Source organism: Bombus fervidus, chromosome 12, assembly GCF_041682495.2.
Source record: "Bombus fervidus isolate BK054 chromosome 12, iyBomFerv1, whole genome shotgun sequence".
Taxonomy (NCBI): Eukaryota; Metazoa; Arthropoda; class Insecta; order Hymenoptera; family Apidae; genus Bombus; species Bombus fervidus.
Genome location: NC_091528.1, coordinates 11,437,379 through 11,459,880, shown reverse-complemented (window position 1 = coordinate 11,459,880; position 22,502 = coordinate 11,437,379). Strand labels below are relative to the sequence as shown.

General features: G+C 36.5%; 1 protein-coding gene and 1 pseudogene across 15 annotated transcripts in view; one reads left to right on the top strand and one right to left on the bottom strand.

Annotated features, from left to right (window-relative positions):
- The window catches only part of LOC139992617 (protein daughterless), a 358,939-nt gene that overhangs the window by 233,836 nt on the left and 102,601 nt on the right, over window positions 1-22,502 (bottom strand). For 8 of the 15 annotated variants that reach the window (XM_072013599.1, XM_072013603.1, XM_072013610.1 and 5 more), the window contains 5 exons: window positions 20,853-20,988; window positions 20,406-20,495; window positions 18,276-18,421; window positions 18,077-18,198; window positions 14,593-17,775 (listed from right to left, as the gene is read on the bottom strand). In XM_072013599.1, the coding sequence (XP_071869700.1) occupies window positions 17,731-17,775; window positions 18,077-18,198; window positions 18,276-18,421; window positions 20,406-20,495; window positions 20,853-20,988 (539 nt within the window). In that variant the 3' untranslated portion in view covers window positions 14,593-17,730. Of the gene's footprint in view, window positions 1-14,592; window positions 17,776-18,076; window positions 18,199-18,275; window positions 18,422-19,202; window positions 19,293-20,405; window positions 20,496-20,852; window positions 20,989-22,502 lie in introns of those variants that run through there. The other 7 variants (XM_072013600.1, XM_072013602.1, XM_072013604.1 and 4 more) reach the window with 7 other exon arrangements.
- On the top strand, window positions 993-14,418 carry LOC139992620 (ATP-binding cassette sub-family G member 4 pseudogene; annotated as a pseudogene).

Here is a 22,502-nt window from a genome sequence, read left to right as displayed (position 1 = left end):
TAATATCTTGATTTTGCAAGCACAAGAAATCAACGGTTACTTTAGGAGTGCGAATGCACAGAAGCGTCGAAATTATAATAAAAATGCACTTGAACGCGTCTCTTATTCCGACATTATGAATCGATACTGTCACGTGTATATTAGATTTATGTATTATAAAGTTATATAGTTGTAACAATACTATAACAAAGTTTATGTTATAGCGAACATTATAGTAATTAACGATAAAATGTTGATCCACCCGATCAGCTTTCGCATAAAGATGTAATTTACACGTGCGTTATCTTTAATTTATTACTAGCTAATCAATAAGCATATCTGCAATGGTATTCATATAAACTGGTAAACTTAATGGCAGATTTCCTGCCTGACGGTAAAGATAAGTAAACGATTAATTTCTCATGCCAACAGCATCTACGAGTTTAAAAAATTAATTGGCTCTAAATAGAAGATTCGTATAAATGTCAAGAACGTCATAACGAAATCTCAGTAAGTTTTTCTTATACGCATAACTTTCGATCTGAATCAAACAACGAATTTTTTTTTTTTTTTTATTGTACAAATAACAAAGAAAAAATGAACGACTTATAGGTTGAATTAGATTCATATCTGGCTGCCATTAGATGTGAAATAATTTTCCATGAATCGATCGATCTATCGAATATTGCTGAAGCGGCACACGCTTCATAGGACGTTTCGATTCGAAAATGCCTCGTGTAGTTGTGTTGTCAGAGAGGATTAATAACACAATTACGACGCATAAAATTTAACGTACTCTGGACAAAGCAATATCGCTGTAATCGTCAACCGGAGTGAAGTTCAAACCTTGCAGTACTCCCTCTGCCTCCCGACCAGTATAAATAGACGATCATGCTCTCGAGACATCAGTCGTCGAGATTATCAGTCGAACAACTAAGTATAGCGAATTAGTCTAACGAATCAGCGTAACAATTAGTATCGGTATCCAGTATCCTTGTAACGAATAGCATCGAGCGGGCAACGCTTACGATTAACTCTGTATTTTATATTTAAAGATACTTATAAATACATTTGACGAAATCAACTTGTCTCGACATTCCTTTAATCGATCAACGCGTCTCACCGTCATCCACATTACGTTTTATTCCGATCCTCGATTGACAAGAAACGTAACAAAAAAAAAAAAAAAAAAAATAGTGAAAAATGTTTATAGATGAAAAGATCTTTAAACGAATGATTATGGAATACATACGATATACGTATGATTATGACATCGAAATCGGTGAGATGTTTCCTACTTTGTATAATCACCGGAGATCAAGCATTTTCAAGCTACATGCGTCTCGTCGTTGAATACATCTTCCTACAGTTACTCATAAATATATTTCCATGTTTACTCTAGAAACCTTTTGCAAATATATTCTCTGTGTTGTACGAAACTCTTCTAAGATATTGGGATAGTCTTAAACGTATGTATAATGATATAACGAATACCACGAACTACGAGATGGTTCCAATAAATTTCGGAATAGCAAATATATATAAGATTTCTATGAAAATTATAGAATCGGTTTTTTTCATGATTTATCAGTGTTAAGAATCATCTCGTAAGTGTTAAAAAATATACACGTAGTTTCGAAAATCACTTCTTTCAAAACGGACGTACGTTTCGATCGTCAATTACAGAACTTTCTCAACTCGATTAAATTATTATGGACGTTTTACTTGTCTTGTAAATATAGAGAAATCAAAATTCTTTGACCCCGGTCTGGCTTTTGATCTTTCCACTCAATTTCACGATTGTTCGAAAGAAAAGAAGACTTTTAGTCTGTTAATCATTAATCTTATGATTCGATTCGCGAAATGGCGCAATCGGTTCCAACGTCGCTCGCTTTACATTTACAACAGTTTGGCTCGTTATATCGTGAACCTCGTTGGAATTCCTTATTTTTAGCTCGCAAGATGTATCACGACCTTGATTCGTGTTTATACGTTTGGCCTGTAAAACGTGTCACTGTATTTGAAAGGATATCACAAAGGAAAGGGTTAAGGAAACCCTCGGTATGAAATTAGAACGACAAGTTATGTCCATCGATAACAATTACGATATACATATATATGCTTCTTCGTTTTAAGGAATTTCTGAAGGAAAGAACAGACATGGACGATAACTTTAAATAGCCAGAAAATAGTCGAAATACTTCGAAATTTAATCAAATTACAATTTCGTCTTCCTTTTGCCGGAAAGCTTCCCACGTTTATTCATTTTCTTCTAGCTGTTTAAACACTTTCGTGATCTCTGCAAGATACGCGTTTAATAGGATTTAATATAAACCGCGATAATGGAGTTTTCATAACGGTGCTAATGAAATTTCAAAATTCAAAATATTTGGCGATAATTGCATATAATAGGTTCCATCAAATACACATATCTGTAAGTGTTCGGATATCTTAACCCTATCAAAATTGCCAAGAGACACAGAGAATGCCGGAGAATGAGTTTTCAATGGGAAACAAATGCATCGCTATGCATACCACTGGAGAGTATCGAAGAAAAGAGAGAAACGGAAGGAAGAGGAGGCCCGACAAGTCGGAGAAGTTGGATAAACGTCGGAACTGGCTCCGCGAACCGATGGATCGTGGAAGCGACCAGAGAAACGTGTTAGAAGGGCGAATAGCGAGCGGGGCGTATTAACGCGATTCCTGCGAGCGTACGCCAGCGATTCGCATTCTCGCTCGCGCGATGTTCTCGAGCTGGTGCCGCGAGTGAGCTCTTCGAGCTGGTGCACGAATAAGTTTTCCGACTCGACCATTGGCTTGACGCGCGATTATCCGGATCGAAAATCGTTTCAAAGAAGAATTTATTCTCGAACATATCGTTTCAGAGAAGTTTCAGTGAAATTCCTGCAACGAGCTCGCAATATCTGGGAGATATCCGACGACGATAATATTCGAGTTTGCTTTCGGTGAGTGATCGATCGATCATGATGTTTGACTATGTTTGGAAAAGTTTGGTAAAGTTTCCTGCAACTCGAATCTCTGACTCGATGTGAAAGGGTTGATTTTGTTAGGCACAGAAGTCAAGATTTGTAAGAGTAGCTTAGGTAGAAAGATCAATGAGTGTAATTAGAACTAATTATTGACAGGAAACTATTAAACATATCTGAATGGTATTAATCGGAAAAAAATATCAATACCTTCACCCAGATCTGTATTAATCGAACTAACTGGTTTTCTGATCGTAGTTGTAAAACAATGTACCGTAGTATATGCATCATATGTAGATACGAAAGTGTCTACGAGATGTCAAACAGGATGTCAGATAAAGCTAATTCATATTTGACGAAGACTTAGGTGTTTGCGATGGTACGAAAATTCACAGCTAGTTACGCGAAACAACAAATTTCCATTGATTTAGTGGTTAAATTCGAGAAGCTTGTGTTAAAATCAAAGTCTAGAATCAGTTGCGTGAAATAGATTTCGCTTCTATCGAACAATACGGTAATTCTACGTGATAAAATATTTTATAGTGATAGTACAGTACGAGTACGTAAAGATTAGCGTCGAATAAAGGTCAATTGGAATTAATAGAATCGATCCTGATCTCAGTACGAATAACAGCGTTAAAACGGCTAATTTATTACATTAACTATGTGCACTCTGGTAATATATTATAGTATATATTAATTACGTGTTTATCGCACGAACTGTTATAAAAGAATTAATCTTGAAAAATTTCGTGATTTTCAACAAAGTCGATATTCCACGTACGTATGTGTATTTATTGAAGGAATATAGTATGTGTATTTATTGCAAGGTATGCGTACTTCTTATGGCATCACTAACATCAAATATTCGATATTCAGATCCAAATAGATACACGTTTTTGTACAAAATTCACGTAATACTTTTTATCATCACCATAGTTAAATTTAATAAAACGTGTATCTTGGACCGATTAAGTTAACTTTTAAAACCTGATACGCGTATCTCTTCTTCTTCTTTTGTTTTTTTTTTTTTTTTTTGTAAATATTATACTAAAAACTTAATTTTGATACAAACAACAAATAAATCTGGATACGATAATTTATATCTAAAGAGTTTCATAAGTAAGTTGGAAATATTTTTGCATTTCTAACAGGTATTTATAGTTACGCAAAGAGTAGAGAAGTAAAGAACCTCTAAAAATATACACGGTAGTATATCGAAAGTAAAATACATATTCCTACATTTACAAAACGGAACGTTCTTCCGTCCAAGTTTCAATACGTTGTTTACGTTTTCTTAAATTACCTATTTACACGACACATACGTAGTTTGCTGAAAAAATTGTAAAGAATTTGTAGAAATTACAATGTAGCAGAAAATGTCGTCCGCATACTTTGCAAGTGATAAACCTGTAAAGGCTGTAATTTAAATGACGCATCTTACCCACGTGAAACAATTCCTTTCATACGTAGAACTTTATTAAAAAAAAATACTCCTGTCCAAATCGTTAAGATTCTAAGATAAAGGGGAACGAAAGCGGGGAACATAAAAACGGTAGAAAAAATATATTAACATTTGCAATTCTTCTAATGTTATCAGAAAATTGATATTAGAACGCACGAAGTAGATACAACTTATCTGTAACAAAGATTGATCGGCAATTTATCTTCAGTATAAAATTTATATTTCATTAGCAATAAGCAAATAACGAGATAATTTCTATAGTTACCTCTTAGTTGACCTCCTATAGTTTATAATACAAATGCAAGTCATAGTCGATATTAAATAAATTACGCCTTAATAACTGTACGATTTGTGGCCGATTTCCATATTCTATAGCGATTACGATAATAATTGATGCATAGGTATTAGACGTGGAAAAACAGGATGTTGAATTATTAATTGAGATTTAATTTTAAGCTGCGAAGTAAGTGAATCTACATATGGATATACACTGGCCATAAGATCATAAGTATTAGAATATCTACTAGCCGGGGGTGTACAAATACATATTAATAAGAGTATATATTACAAATTTGATGTATGGTAATGCTTTTACGGATGTTTTTCTCGTTCTCGGATTTCTCACTTTGTCGGCGAGGTGTACCTGTATTTCTCGTTTATTAAGTAGTTGTATGATAATTTTTCGAAAGTTCTAGTTTCTTCATTTTCTTTAGCAATGAATTCATCGAAGCGGTTTTCGCAGTCTTAAGTGCGGTCGAAGCTATCCTAACCCCAATTTACTGTGATGTCGAATGTGTTAGAGTCGATATTTAAAATAGCGATATGGTTGTTTCACAACGCAATAAAGCCATAGATCATCTCTAATGGCGAAGGTAAACGAAACTCGTGTAGAATTTGCTCGTGTATTCCACACGAGCAACAGATGACTCATGATATAATGCGTCATTAGAACTCACGACCACAGTCAAAAATCAAAAAATTTCGTCACACAGATTTATAATATATACATATATATATCTTCTTGTGTCCAAATTTAATATAGAAAAAAATCACGCGTATTTTGATTTATCCACGAGAGATATAATGAACAGCTAATAAAAATAGTTTGGTGAGGAATCGTGATTAACCGTAACCATAAATCGTGAAATCCATCTTAGAATCGCTGGCTTCCATAGAAGTTGCACAACCGAATTGTTGCGATATTTACAATTTGGTTACAATTAGCGTTAACCGTTGCAAAGAAACAGAAAAAGCTAACATTTGATTATTTTACTTCTATCTTAACCACTGAAAGGTTCGTTTGCATTTAGAATCTGTTTTATGCGATATAAGAGCTTGTGGTCACATTGCCTTGAAGATAGAATAAAAGCGAACAAAGCTTTATGTAATAGAGCGATAGTAGATTCAATTGTCGTTACGTATAACAAACAACAGACTTGTCAGACTTGCGTATGTTGTTTGTACAAAGAATGCTGATACATGGAACTAAAACGAGACTTGGGATAGGCAACTACCCATCTATTTAGGAGACAGTAATTGTAAAGAAACGTGAAACGGGTTTCTTGCTGCCTTTAAACACATATAGAAAGACATTTTACATTTTGACTTACAGCAAAGTTGCGGTAAAGTATAATGTTCTATTATATTATTTTCAAATATTCTTTTCTATTCGTTTAGACAACAATTAATAAACATGAACTATCGTGTTTCAAATGTTGCTGACCGAAGCTAGAACAATTCGTGTTGTTTCTAACCGTTAAGATACTGCCTTCCATCATGGTTAACCATTTCGATAAAAATTATTTAAATAAAAAGAATATAAGATTTTTTACTTCAACGGAATTTACTTAATTCAAGGCAAACTGTTATTTTACTTGTCTCGGGATGATCGTTGCGTAACGATATTTCATGATATTTCTTTGCAAAATGAAAAAGACAAGAACAAACCAGCGACGTCTCAACGAGAAACTAAAGTTTCAAGATAAGCTAAATTAGATGATTCGCGTAGTAAAATACGATTTCTTCCTATTCTTTGTCCATCGTGTTTAATAAATCTTTTTCTCAAGTTCATTAACTTTTTCCTTTTACTCCTCGCGCCGAATTATCACCGTCTTAAAGACCACCTTACCTCGATTTATTCGATTTCACGAGCAAATCAAATGGAACGCTGTTTATTTAACTGCCACCGTGAAATTTGCATTTTTTTTTTTTGTTTTTATAATTTTTTTAACGATGATTGATTATCGATCAATACACGTAACGACTAACCGAATGTAATTTTTCGAAATGAAAATTCGTTCAAACAAAATCATTTGTCATTAAACTGTTATGTAATTGATAAGTCACATGGTCAGATCGATCGAATTTATACGAAAGTTAAAGATACGTCAATACTAATTTTATGCTCGTCACAAATGTGTCATGTTTAGTTACGATAATGTTTATTCTCATTGATTTTCCTCATATTCTTTTTCCCTATTAGCGTTAGATAATATTGTTGTTCTACATTCATTTAATGAATATCGGATCATGTAATTTAATAAATTCTGTGATGCTTCTAATGACTGATTTTATGCATTATACGGTCTTGCGAAATCTTAATGGAACACCTTCTCTGTAAGGTAACAAGGTCTTTATTATCATCAAACGTTTATGCAATCGAGAGGTTGAACGATATTACGTAAAATCCAACAAATCTTTCATGCATGAATGTAGTACGTGAACGCCACAAATGATCTATTTTAAAGACCCACTGTACACGAGTAGCATGCGTTACATCTCCAATTGCGAGTTCTGGACACGCTTGCACGATACATTAGTTACTAATGCTTATAATATTAGCGAATTCGCGAGTTACAAGTTATAGTTTTCCTTTTTATCCTTTTTATCATTTTACGCCAAACAGGATAATCAGATGATTTGTAATCTGTAAAATTTCATTACAATAAGGTAGGCATGTGGCGAATCACCCAAGCTTCGACATTTTACGATTGAATCTTAAACTTTGCGCAGAATAATCGAACTTGTTCCATGTCATGTAACACCATTAAACTTGAATATCAGATAATGAAAAGGCGGGAAATTATCGTGACTTTTATGTCCAAGAAGAAAAAACATCAAAGACGAGAAGACGATTCTAATAATTCCATGGTAAGTTCGTTTGAAGCAGCGAGATGGAATTATATAGGAAGTAACGAAGTGCACAATAAAACAACTTCCAGAAATAAAGTAATATGCAAATGCTATTGAATTATAATAATTATCATTAAAGATATTAACATTGAACGAACCTCTTACCTTTTAATCGTTGAAAGTTATATTCTGATAGAAAACAATGACCAACGAATTGCCAATACGAGTTCATCATATTACATTATATAATTACACCGTTTGTTGCGTTAATAACAAGTCAAATGTAGTCTGCTTTCAAAAATAGATAACTTAAAAACGGTTGATATGTAAATTTGACTAATTACGAGGCGAATTATTTAGTTTGACTGAAATATTCAAATAGCCATATTTTACATATCCTGTGTTTATTAGTATTATGCAAGAGAAATTACTAATACTAATAGCATGTAGCTTGTAACTTCACTAATTGTATAATAAACTTCGCTAATGATATTAATTCAATCGCATATGATTTATATTTTATGGATCTAGCGATATCAAGATGTAGCGTAACTTGTCACGAATGAGAATTGGAACAAATTGTGGTTGATTTTCATTGAACGTCGTTTGGCTTTTGGAAAGTCGTGTATAGTAGAAAATCCATTTATTCCAGAAAATTTTAATTACCGTCCAATCGAATAAACTCCCGACCACTGCTGCATTTATCTGAATATAATTATACAAGTGAAATATACAGAATACAGAAAGTGGAAAAATCAATGTATTCGCGTTATATGAACTCGCAGATCGAACTAAATGACGTTGTATCGTGTATCTATGATTTGTTTCAAGACGTTGACGTTTAATATCTGGAAACGATAAATGATGCGATGTTTCGTGCCTTCGTATAAAGATAGACCAAACTGTCAAAATTAGAATAGAAATGATACCTAGTAGTAGTAACAAATAGTAGTAAACGAGGAAATTGCATTTCACAAGTGTCGAGACTATGTTCTTATAATTCTTTGGAGAAAATTGGCAATTATTTAGGAATCGAATATTGGTAAATATCGAGGAAAGGTGAATCCAACTCCAATGACTTTGACCTTGGCCTACGTTATCAAGGAAACACACGCGAGCGAAAAAGGAAGCGAGCGAACGAGCGAGCAGTTTTTAATAAGACAAAGTTTTTGATCGAAAATCGAGCTTCCTTCGCCTGCACGTGGCATTGGTACGCGTTTAATGGGACTAGATTTTTACGAGCAAGTGGAGCGAGCGAGCAACACGCGTGGTATTTCTTCGAAATAAAAAGTGAGAGACGAACATGGCTATTAAGTCGATTGCATCTGTGTCCATAGTCACACGTATGTCTATGTATTTACGTATAGGCAGAATTACGTACGGAATGCATAAAGAGACTTATATTCGCATTGATTGAGGAAGCCATTTTAATGAGCATATTATTTACATAGCAACAGGAAATTGCAGATTAGCTTGTAAAATATATCAGGATATAGCAGTAATGAAAGATCATTCCGTACCAACGCGATTTCCAGCTGTTATGTTAACAACTATTAACAAACCAAGAATTGCGACGTCTGAATACGAGTCGATCGATCCCCGCAGGCTCGTATCAATTGTAGTAAAGAAGAACAGATTTAATTATCGCTGTTGCTCGTGTTTATCGCTGTACTTACGTTATAAAAGAGGTCGTCGAGTGAGAATAGATCGATTCGAGAAGAAGGCTTACGTCCTTACACAATTCGCCGCGTTCAAGCAGTTCTAACCAAATAATTATGCTACTCGACGAAAATTTTGCCGTTGGATGTTTACGTAAGTTGCAACACGTTCCACAAATTTCGGAGTGTGCATTATCTGTGAAAGCAGTTTTTCAAGCTGTAACATTCTCGATTGACAAAATTCCAGGATTCGGATAACCAAGGACGTATACCTGTTCCTTATATATAGTCTCCTTGCTAGGAATTATTAAAATTTTAACATCGTTTTTCGGACGAAGAGGCGATCAGCGATCCGTGGTTCCTTTCAGATTCTTGTTCCTCGTGACGAACGGAATATGTTGCAATAAAAAAGAACTTTTCTTTACGAATCTTCGTCGATTTAGATGTCTAGAATTACGCTCCGACGATGTTTCAACTTATTTTTGACGAAATAACGAGCGGCGGCTAAAACCTACTATGGAAAGTTACTCGGACGAGTGTCCTTTACAACATGAGTCAAGATTTAGGTCGTTAAAAATGGGTTCACTTCTTGCCAAATATTTACGCTTACACTTACTGAAAGTATTTACTTTATAAGTAAATATAGAATAGATACCAATTTCAACTTTAGTAATCTTCAAAAGTTATTACGCTAAAAAGAAAAGAAGACAAATTTATCTTACGCGTGCTAGATAGATCGTTCGTTTTTGTCGTGTCGATGGTATGAGCTAGAGATGTGCGAGAATTCGAAAATTTCGGATACCCGATCCGACCAACACATCCACTCTACCTTGAGCGTAGCTAGAAGCTGTTTAAGCGTGAGTAGTCTAAGAGATAGTAAAGTACAAATTCTATTGGACTATTATAAGAAGCCGGCCATCGCGCCAGAAGGAAACCGGTAACCTTTATAGAAAAAATTATTAGACAAATTGATTTATATCAAGCAAAGCGAATATTCCGCTTTGAGTAAAATATCTGCTTAAACAAATGATAAAATTTATCGTCTAAATGGTTATAGCGTTCGAATAAATCATACAGTACGTCGAGAATACCAAATTTTAAAAACTTTCGATTTGTTAAACTCGAAAACATTATCATCCGTACGTTATAATAGATTATTCAGGGGAAATGTCAAGAATGACGAGACAAAACGCGCCGATGATATCCCACAAACGAGAGAAAAACGACAAAAGAACTGATAGATTTATCAACATAACAGTGTTCAAATATAGTGCAGAGGAGGAAAGCAAACGGCAAAAGAATTTATCAGCATGGCAATACTTAAATATTAGCTACTTAACTCGTAACGTAGGGTGATATAAAATTACATAAATACATAATACACGATAAATTGCACAACGTATTACACCGTATAATAGGCTTTTTTTAGTAATAAACTTTTTCTAATGCATATATTAATGATCGCTTGAGCGAACAGAAAATCTAACGTTAAAAAATTCTTTATCCGTTTATTGCAATGACTTGCGTGAATCTCGTAATTCTAATTCTAATAGATTTAATGTTCGTTACAGATACAAGAGAAAAGATGCAAAATATACCGACGTGAAACGAACAACGGATCAACGAGAAGGGTTAGCGAAATAGCGAAGCGAACTATCCACCAGACAGCGGTTGAATGATAAGCCAAACAACTAACTCTACGAAGCTTCCGCTGATAATTGTATTGTTATCGTGTGTTATAATATATTACCACAAAATAGTTCACTTCGTTCTTCCATTATTACTGGCAGAGCCAGTGAACTCTTAGGAAGATAAAAATTAAAAATTGTAATTTCACAATTATCGAAGATTATGAAATATTATTTTATAGTGAATTAAAGTCCATGATCTCATCGAAATTTTCATTTTTGAAGTTTGTTTGTATTTGAAGAAACTGAAAAGTACGTATATTTGACGCTCGCACCTAAAAGTTTGCGAAGATCGATGAATATTTTCGAGAAGCGGTGACACATGAAATACGAATCGTTGGGGTCGAACAGCTGATTGAACTGAATTACACTTTCGTTGAAATTATTTCTTTTCTAAGAACGAATTGAAGAAACTGCGAAGTATAGTTGCGAAATTTCACCGCTGAAAGTGGCAGGAATCGACGTATTCCTTTGAAACAAACGGATAACCTCATTTTGCAAAATCGTTATAAAATTATTCGAAGATCGACGGACGAAAAGTGGGTAGATAACGTGACCTCCGTCAGATAACGTAGATATGTGCGACCTCCTCCCTTGATCAAAGAACGGGAGAGAAGAGGCATAGAAGCTCCGCATAATACGATCGTTTCTCAGTCGTTCAGGCAAATCAATAGATCAACATGTGTCAACGAGTGATATTGTTAAGTTTGCCAAAAGCTGACTCGATCGATATCCAGTTTACTGATCTCACCTACGAAGTGAAGGATGGCTATTTCGGTTCGTTGAAGAAGATTCTGAAAGGGGTTAGTGGAACCTTCAAGTCCGGAGAACTGTCGGTCATAATGGGACTGTCCGGTGCTGGAAAATCAACTTTGTTGAACATCCTGACGGGATTTCAGAGAGGCAAGTGGACAGGAGAGATCAACTACATCGGGAATCAGGGAAAACAAAGTTGGAAAGAATACAAGAAGCAGTCGTGTTACATTCAACAGGACGATCATTTGCTGCCGTTGTTCACCGTGTGGGAGACCATGTGGATGGCAAGTAATTTAAAAATCGGTAACAGTCTGAGCCTAAAGGCTAAGGAAATGCTGATCGACGAGATGTTGGATAATTTGGATCTGAGCAGAACGAAGGAAACTAGATGCAATCGATTGAGCGGTGGACAAAAGAAGAGGCTTAGCATCGCGTTAGAGTTGCTGGACAATCCACCGGTGATGTTCCTCGACGAACCAACAACCGGCCTTGACTCTTTGTCTTCTCACCAGTGCATCAGATTGCTGCGTAGCCTGGCCAAGGCCGGTAGAACTATCATCTGCACGATTCATCAACCTAGTGCGGCCACCTACGAGATGTTCGACATCGTTTATCTTCTAGCTGATGGTAGATGTATGTACGAAGGAACTACGAAGAACACGGTCGCGTATTTTTCCAGTATTGGACTTCGCTGTCCCATGTATCACAATCCAGCTGACTATATGATCGAAATAATAAGCAAGGAATACGGAGATTTCAACGATCAGTTGGCACATCTAGCCAGCAATAAAGAGAAGTCGTGGCGATTGAACAGCTCGCAGATCCTAAGTACAGAAGTTAACGATAGTACGAACGTAACGAAAACCAGTGTACTGATCCAACCACCGTCAGAATTCGAGAAGTTTTTCGTGTTGACACGACGGTTTATGGTCCAATTGTTCAGAGACTGGACGGTCACCTACCTAAAGATATTCGCTCATTTCGCGATAGGCGTGTTGCTAGGTCTGCTGTACACGGATGCTGGTCATGACGGAAGCAAGACTCTTAGCAACGTTGGATTTTTCATGGTCAGTTGCATATATCTGAGCTACACGACCATGATGCCAGCGGTGTTCAAGTTTCCCTCGGAGATAATAACGTTGAGAAAGGAAAGATTCAATAACTGGTACCAGCTAAGAACGTATTTCGTGGCCTCGTTTATATGCAACTTGCCTATACAGATATTGTACGCCTTCGTCTTCAGTGGTACTTCTTATTTCCTGAGTGGACAACCTTTGGACGTCAACAGGTTTCTCATGTATTTAATGGTGACCGTTATAGTTACGCTAATATCGGATAGCGTTGGTGTTTTGATAGGCATTCTAACGAATCCTATAAACGGAACGTTCGTAGGTGCCATTACACTTTGTACTATGTTAAGCCTGTCGGGCTTCCTAGCTCATTTCAGCCATATGCCACGTATTTTGTTCTATAGTAGCTACCTAAGCTACATCAAATACGGGGTGCACGCGTCCGTTCACGCGATCTACGGTTACGATCGTGAGAAGCTATCCTGTCCGAAGATCTACTGCCACTATAGCATGCCTAGCACGTTGATGACAGACCTGTCAATGACGGACGGCATGTATTGGCTCGATATCTTCCTCTTGTTCTGCGGCTACATATTCTGCAGAATCGTCGTCTATCTTTCTCTTAAGAAGAAACTCTCCAGAGCATGAAAAAATGTCTAATTTCGATCCATGATTAATTCAAATTTCCATTCTTGAGAGAACTTGAGGAAATATCCGAACATCGACTACCGTGTGTATTAACGATTCGGTATTGAAAATCTTATGAGAATATCGCAAGTGTATTTTGTGACATGTGATTCAAGACAATGATGTCGAATGATCCTGTGAATAGGAACGAATGTATTCGAACAATATCTTTTCGAGTTTCTTTTCTCGATTAAAATATTACTTGGACGATGATGTAATATCTATTTGCACTACTACGCTTATTTTATATTAAAAATCTACGAACGATTATTTTTTTTTCATGTATATCCCTTTCATTTTAAGATCGTTTAGTTATTTCATAACGTAAACACAAAGGTCGCAAGTTTACAGAATTTTGCTCAGTAGGAATCATTAAGTCCTCTTCGCCAACAAAACAATGAGGGATAAACATACAACATTTAAGCGGTAAGTAAATAATACACGTTCATCGGAATTTCAATTTTCAATGGTGAAAAAAGAAAAAAAGAAAAAGAAAGAAAGGTCACTAGAACTCAGACTTTCTGAAAACGTTGAAGATCTGTATTACAAACCTCTGCAGGTTGCCGACATTTGTACAGCTTTTACAGCTGGATGGTTAATCGTATGTGTATAGTATCGTACACTGTACTATTCTGGTTAAAAGTATGTCTTAACAGTTAAATGTATCTACATTATACATATATATGTTCTCGTACCTATGCAAAAATAGGCGAGCGAGTGATTGATTATTCAAGTAGAAACGAAATATAAAACGAATAAAATGACAAAAAAGAAACTAGCAAAGATATAAATGGTTTGTGTGTCGTCTAATACTGGGAGTGTGTATAATGTACAAACGAAAGCTCGAATGAGAAAGAAAAAAAAATATGTCAAGCGATGAAAGAAAAAGATCAACGTATAGGTTAACAAAAAAAAAAAAAAAAAAAAAAAAAAAAAAAAAAAAAAAAAAAAACAAACAAACAAAAAAATAAAAGTAAAACAAAAAATAATAAAGAAGCCGCAATCAGGCAACACCTTGATTATGGAAAAAATGGCACATTTATTATATTATTAGTGATAATAATAATTACTAGTGATAATTATACATTTTTTTTTCTTTCTCAAACGAAATACTCTCGATACACACTCTTTCTTTTTCTAACTCACACACACACGCACACACGCATACTCTCTCTCTCTTTCTTATTTTTCTTCCACATTCTCTCTCTCTCTCTCTCTCTCTCTCTCTCTCTCTCTTTCTTTCAATATATGCATAATATTCAACTCGTGCTTCATCGATGTTAATAGAGACGCGCTTGATTTTTGTTAACAATCGCATGCATGTCGGAAAAGTAGTTTATCCTCCTAAGGCCCGGTGGTGTGTCACGCGAACTAGCCACGCCAGACCTGCGTACGTTTCTCCTTTAATTACATATTATACAATAATGTCCGTAATATCTAATATACACGTGTGATTTCACTTGTCGACAATCGTGTCTGTGGCAAACAAGAGGTGTCATCGCCGTTCGATCGCGCAATTATTACTAATTAATAACCCTACCAGCTCTTCGTACGTCGTACTTGAAGAAAGAAACGCTTTCTTTTCTACTCTTTTCTCTTTCCTTTTCTTTTCCCTGGTTTGCTTAATACAACGATCAATACAACACGATCGATGAAGAAGGATTGCATCGATCCAAGTTGTTTCACCAATTTCAAAGTTCGTACACGTGAAACTCAAATTCGTGATCATACTACTGAACTTTAAACGATCGATGCAATTGTCTTGATCGGTCTCGATCGATCGTTCGATCGATCGTAACAGAACGAGCTTGTAGATTTCGCTTGATCGAAGAAGGGAAAGAAAGGCTAGAGAAATAGAAACAAATATACACGAAGAAGTGAACTAAAGAGCAATTTCGGGGAGAGTGTGAAACGCAATCGATATCATGACGATCGAAAACCAGACGAATTACGTTTGACGCAGTTTTCTGCGCTATGAGAGACCTTTCGATGATCCTCGATTTCTATTGGAACCGTATTGCGCACTCTCTTCGCCTTTTACCTTTTCATTTCGACTATCTAAGACTATCATCGACAGGTGTGCCTAGCTTAGACGGGCTTACGAGCTATTTATTGTCGTTATTATTTTACATGATTACCATCGCGAATATAAGTGCGTGATCGCATCTGTTTATGCGTGTTCTCGTGCCTAGTTTATCTCCCATGAATCGCCGTTGATCTCCTATCGTAGTATAATGTACATTTTGATTCTCCTACGCATTTCAACTGTTCTCTGATTTCTGTTTGCTTCCCCTTTCTTTCTTCTGGAGATAATATTCGCGGCGTGGCGCGATTTGAAATTTCAATTAGAAGTTAAAGCGAGGTTGTGCGAGTTATCTCGATCTGGCTGGGCACGATTCTCCGATCAAGAACTTGTGCATCTCTGCGACGTTACGAATCGACATTCATCGCGGTTTGTTTCGACGGTCCTGATCCTACTTTATTTTTATTTAATCACGGCAGCAGCCCCTCCTTTGTCGCTTTCATTCGCGCGATGGTACTTGGTTAAAAGAAGAATGAAGGAAATAACAAGAGAGACGAGAAAGTAAGTACTATCGTCTGCCAGGTTCAAGAGAACGGCGAGAGATGGATACTAAAGCAAAGAGAACGAGACGTGCGTAACAAATTTTGCTCTAGGACCGTGCGAAACATTAGATATGCCTTTGAAGAAAAATATAGCTGTGTGATACGCGTGATATGTTGTAGGAGAGGTTGATTGATCGTGTACGGCCGGACATGGTAGCCAGAGAGACGGCGGAGACAACTTTTGTCTTTAAGAGAACTGAAAAAACAAAAGAAAGAAGAAAAATGAGCGAAGAACAAAAAGAGACGGAGCAAAGCACAGGCACTCACGACAATAAGTGTCATTGTTGGTTGCTTTATTTCTTGCTGTTGTTCTTTCCTTCATATTTGTTTCTTTTTTTATTCAATAAAATTTATTTAAGAGTCTAAATAAATTAAAATACATGGCAACTGGGTACACATTGTGAGTTGAGCTATATTTTTGTTCAAAAACAAAAATGTCCCCTTTAACTCTCACACGAAGGATTTCCTCGGCGATCATTAATCGATAATTATTATAATAATTAATAATAATAATAATAATAAAATCATTGTCGTGTCAATAATAATAATAATAATAATAATAATAATAATAACCATCGCCATATTGATGACGATAATAATAATAAAAATAATAATAGTAATAATAATAAAAATAATAATAATAATAATAATAATCATAATAAAGTAATTGATTAGGCGTACGTTACTGCTGTATATATACAATTATGCGAGAGATATGTTTGAACTTTTTTCCACGTTCGATGGGTAAATGATCCGTGCATTTCTTTCTTTCTTTCTTTCTTTCTTTCGCTCCCTTCCTTATTTTCCCTATCGTTTACCTATACATACTGCATTTTCACTGAAACCTTGCACTTGTGCTTTATACGATAGTTTACAATACACAAAAAAGTGGGCAACTTCAACAAGAGCCGGGGTGTACCAGTAGCAGGGATCGATCGTTTCAATAAAATCTCGACCATGCTATAAGGTTTTTTCTTATATCTCGAAAGAGAGGAACCATATTCCTTTGTTTTCTCGCTATTTATAAAAATAATTTGAAGCCGCCTTCGGGGAGTGGGAGGGGGTATAGAGGGGTGAAACCGTACACAGGCTCACGAAAGTATTCCAACATTCGTACATATACCTTTTATGAATGTACTATGTGTATTATACGAAACATTTTGAGATTTTATTAGCACCGTAACAAGATCCGACTATCATGGTTACATCGGTAAAGTTTGAAACGAATCTGAGTATATAGATAGATAGATAGATAGATAGAGATAGAGATGGAGATGGAGATAGAGATAGAGATAGAGATAGAGATAGAGAAATTACAAGATATTTAGTACAAGTGTATATTTCGCAAAGATCAGAAAAGTAAGTAAACAATGAATTATTCGTTATTTTAATAAACTCCAATATCTTCGGTGGGACCATACATAGTCCTTCTCATATACTATCCAAGCAGTATGATAATTTTTTATTAAATACATATCTGCAATGAATATCTTGTAACTTGTATACACATTTTCAAATTGACTTCGAACTTGATCGACGTAATTATGACAGTCGGGTCTCGTTACAGTGCTAGTGAAATTTCGAAATATTCTATATATTACACACAATATGAACATAAATATTTTCTATGCTATGTGTTCAAATTTCGTGAGCCGGTGTATCTACCCCTTAACACAGGATGTGCTACTGTGGCTGCGTCGTATGGTTTTGAAGTGGCGGTGGTGGGCCCTGAAACAGAATAAATTTTGGAATTAGTATATGTTATTTCTTCGTCTATTATTATTATTCTTATCTTAGAAGAGGGTACATACTCTGAAGCATTTAAAGGTGGACAAAATTTAGAAATCTCTATTCTAAATAGTGACAAGATGGAAGAATCATTCTATGTGTGTGTGTGTATATATATATATGCACAATATATATAGCGCACAAATATCTACATATATAGTTTAAGAAAATTTTTAAAATTCGACATTAGGAACCTGTCGGAGTAGTGTACCACCTTAATGCTTAATGAAAAAATATTTACAGGCATCGCGGAGAAAAGTCGCTGAGAATGCGCGTGGGGAAGAGGATGAGGGTGAGGCCCATCCTCTGCCTTCTCTTCTTCCCTCCTCTTCAAGCACGCTGCCTTTGGATTCAGGTTTCGTTCTGCAACATCGAAAGAAATTCGTTTAAATCTTGCTTTCTCTCTTTTCTTCTAGTAATCTACAACTCCCTGAACCTACCTCTAACTTGTTGCTCCAGCGTCATGATCACTTCAACAGCCATGTTGAGGATACCGAGTTTCGTCTGAGGTTTGTCCGTCTTTAGATGTGTCATACACATTCTACCAAGTTCTTTCAGAGCCTCGTTTATATCTCTGATACGTATCCTGAAGGAACAAATCTCGATTACAGCACATCAGTTAGCTCGTAATGCAACGCTAAGCTTTGACATTAATACTTTTTCTTTTGAGAATGATTTCTGTCGTGTTTATCAAGTAACATTGCATAAACTACAATGCGTCAACCCTTGGCAAACGCGCTGAAGTATTTCTATTCTTTTATGTATTTCCGCTTTACGTTCGACATTGAAATTAATATCATTAATACATAGCTTGTTCTCAAAAGCTATCGTTACAGGAAGGAAATGTCATGTCGGAACATCTTTCGTACTTTTTGAAAAAACCAATAAAATCAATCGTGTTATCATTATCGTCGTTATTATTACACCCGATATTCGATGAAAAGTTAAAACTTTACCATTCACAGCGATTATGCGATACACCGAGATAATATTTTATTGCGAAATAATTAAGCGAAAATACGCATGGAATGAAATTTCACTCGCGATTGCCTTTAAGGGTTAATCATTCGGTTGAAGTTTGTCTCTCTACGATAAGATTTATCGTTGTTATAGCCGAATCTTTTAAACTAGTAGGAAAAGAAGACGCAAGAGAGTCATTTCTAAAAGGACAAAGATCTTTCTACATAATAGCACGAGAGCCTGACTATTCGGAAGATCCACGCGAAACTTTGGTTTACGAACAGAACACGGTATTACGATCGCTTTTTTGCTTCACATATACATAGAATACGGGCCAAACTGTCCTCGGATCGCTTGACGCGATATTTCACGAGGAATTCACTGCACGATTTCGTCGATTCTCTTACCTTTCCCTAGCATTATTAGCCTGCCGCCTCTCTTTCTCCCTTTGCGCCTTTACGTCGGGATCATCATCCTCGTCTTCGGCGCTCGAACAACAGTTGCGCAATAACAATACTCAATTAATCACCTGACGTGGGCGAGACATTGTGTCCTAGATCGAGCGCATGATTTCGACAGCAGTGAAATCGACGATTTTCAATTAGCCAGGAAAAACTGATACCAACAGAGCGATCGAAAAGGAATAAAAATAATTTCTACGAGGAAATCTCAATTCTTGATTTCTCGGACGAATCTGTACGACTGCGATACGAAACGATTTTTGTTGGCTGAACACGCGCAGAGCTATCTGATCGACTTGTGGTTATGGACAGAAATCAGGTTTCCATTCTCGAAGGCCCGTATTCTTTGCACAGAGAACAAACCAGTGGTAAAGAATCGCGCGGAGAGAAAGATGCGGATTTAACGCGCAGAGCTGAGTTCGTGCTGTTACCTAGAACATTTAGAATCAGATGATTTCTAAGGAAAGGATGGTACAGTGTGTGATCACAGAGGATAGAGATTGAAAAGGAAAAAAGGGTGATCTTCGAACGATGTCGATTCTGAAAGAAACGAATCTGCATTATACACAAGAGGATCTTTGTTCGTTACTTTTGTCCAACTCGTACGAGAAATCATTTATAACAATGCAACAGAAGGATTCCCGATAGATGATACGATATAAAGAGCGTAGAACTCGATGCAACAACGTTCAAGTAATAATGCAGAGCGTAGAAATGTGCTTTGATCTATAAAAAAAAAAAAAAAAAAAAAAAAAAGAAAAAAAGGGGGGTGATAGATAGATAGATAGATAGCATGCCTGGGGGGACCGAATCGCAGCTGAATTAAAATGAAACTGATTGAGAGGCGAGCACGAGAACTGTGGATCTCTCGCCTGATCTCGTATCATTTCTGTCCTTAACCAGAAACATTTTAATTGTCACGCTAGAACACGGGCCTTGCGTTGGAAAGAGCGTAAGCATGCCATCGAGATCTTGATAATTACAACTGCGCGTTCTTTTACTTCTTTTATTTTTTCTTTTTTCTTCTGTTTGATTTGGGGCATGCATACGAGAGGAGGAGGGTACAGGATGCAAAAAAGAGGATTCCGGATGAATGGAAGAACTTTGAGGAAATAACAACGGGAGAGCTTACTGCGCGTGTTCACTAACCTTTCACGCACGTTGTTGGCCTGGCGACGTTCCTTTTCGCGCACCGCTTTGGTGCTGGGATCGTCGCAGTCTTCGTCAGCACTCGAACAACGGTTGTTTGAATATAATCGATTAGTTACAAGTCTACATTGCACGAGAAGAACGAGAGATCGGCCTCTCGTTGGCGTATCGTCGATTGATGTATAATTAGTCCATCACAGCGTTACCATCTCGAAGTTGCAGTCTATTACGCTTTTATACTTTGTTATAAGACGCGCAATTTCTCTTCGTAGAATGCACAGGTCTTATTCTACCGAGATATATTCGGCATGGTAAAGCTGCGTTTGGATCAAGATCTGATCACGACTGATTGCCTCTACTCGGCTCGATGTTTCACTACTGTCGTTCTATGATCGATATCGTTGCGCCTCAATCTCAGACAAGTGTACACATCCAAGATATACTTACTATCTACGCGATCTCTTCGTCCCTTTTCCTTGAGACGTAGAGATCACACCCGCTGCTGCAAGCTCGCTGCTCGAAGGTTTTGTCTCGCCGCCGCTACTATCCGGCGGGTCCTTTCTCTTTTCTAAGGAGACGTATTCTGCTCATTATTAATACCGTCAATTTACATTTCCAAAAACACAGTCATAGTATTATAATAGAGGAGAGGGCTGGTATATGAGATACTAAGATTTTCATCTATTTCACTCTAAGACGCTAATTTCAAGATACTAGCGTTTCGATCGCTGCATAATTTCGATATCTTTAAAGATGTTTAGAGATCAATTATTAGAGATTATAGCCGAAGACCACAGGCACGGAACACGATAAGAAAATAAACGATTCCAGCAACGTTAGCGAGTAGGAGCAAGTAGATAGAATTTTATTTCGCGTTGCAGGGTTAAATATGAAGACCATAGGAAAAAGAAGTACGGCAAATTACGTGACGATAATTTTAAAATTCCACATGCTGTTAACCAATCTCATAATTCTAAATCTTTCTTTTTATTTGCTTTCGAGACTAAATATACGTTTTCACAGATGTATCACATATTTTTTAAATGTTTACGCCTTTGGATCTAACTGGTTGTTTCCTTCTTTTCATCAGAAGTAGGATTTATCTTGTTTATCCCTATGGTCTCCGCGTGTATTTTTACACCCTACTAAACATTTCACAATGATTCTTCGCTTAATCGTTTACGAAATTGCATGGTATTATTAGGAATCTTATAAAATTTCTGAATCTAAGAACTTGTTCCTTTCCCAACAATCTTATCGAGCGCTGAGAAAAAATGGATTCGTCGTGTTCTTTTCGCCTGCTGTTCAATTACAATGCCCTCCACGGCAGCTATTGACCTCTTGCCGTTCTTTTATTAAAATTACAGTAATTGCATATGCGATACAATTTTTGTTAAGTTCGCTTTCTTTCTATCTCTCTCTCTCTTTTTTTCTTTGTTTGAAACTAGATCAAAAGTAAAATATAAATATATCTGATATTCCTACCCTTTCCTCTGCATCAATCAGCATTCGTGAAATAGAGAAAACTCGCATTTACTTGTCCTATCAAATCCTTCTCATTCATCGACTCGACGTTGACGATGAATGAAACCGTTTCGATTGTCCAGAAATCGATCCAAGTATTGTCGAGCTACAAGAACGGTGGAAAAAATGCAGCCAGAACTCACCCGGAAGTATGATGACCTTCGCTGTGTACGGCGATACCAGGATCCCGATATTATACTCGAGCTTTGGACAGACCGCTTAGTCACGAAACCGTGAAAAGTGTCCAATTAGGAGCAGGAAGCGCTTTACGTGCACGCTCGATACACTGATTCAACCATCTCCTTAAACGCTGCACTCGCCTGACAATTCGCTGCGTTTCGCGAATGTATTTAACTCGTGCGCTGCGTTTCTATGAAAGTCGCCGAGAATCGCGCTAGATAAATCAGTTCCGTGATTGTGTGCAAAGGTCCGCGACTGCGTTTTTCCCTGGAAACACGGCCGAGACACTACTATGCTTGCTCTCTATCGATGAGAGCCGGTGAAAGCATCGCCAACGTTTTTTTTTTCCTCTCGTCGAAAGAGTGACAAAAAAAAAAAAAAAAAAAAAAAAAG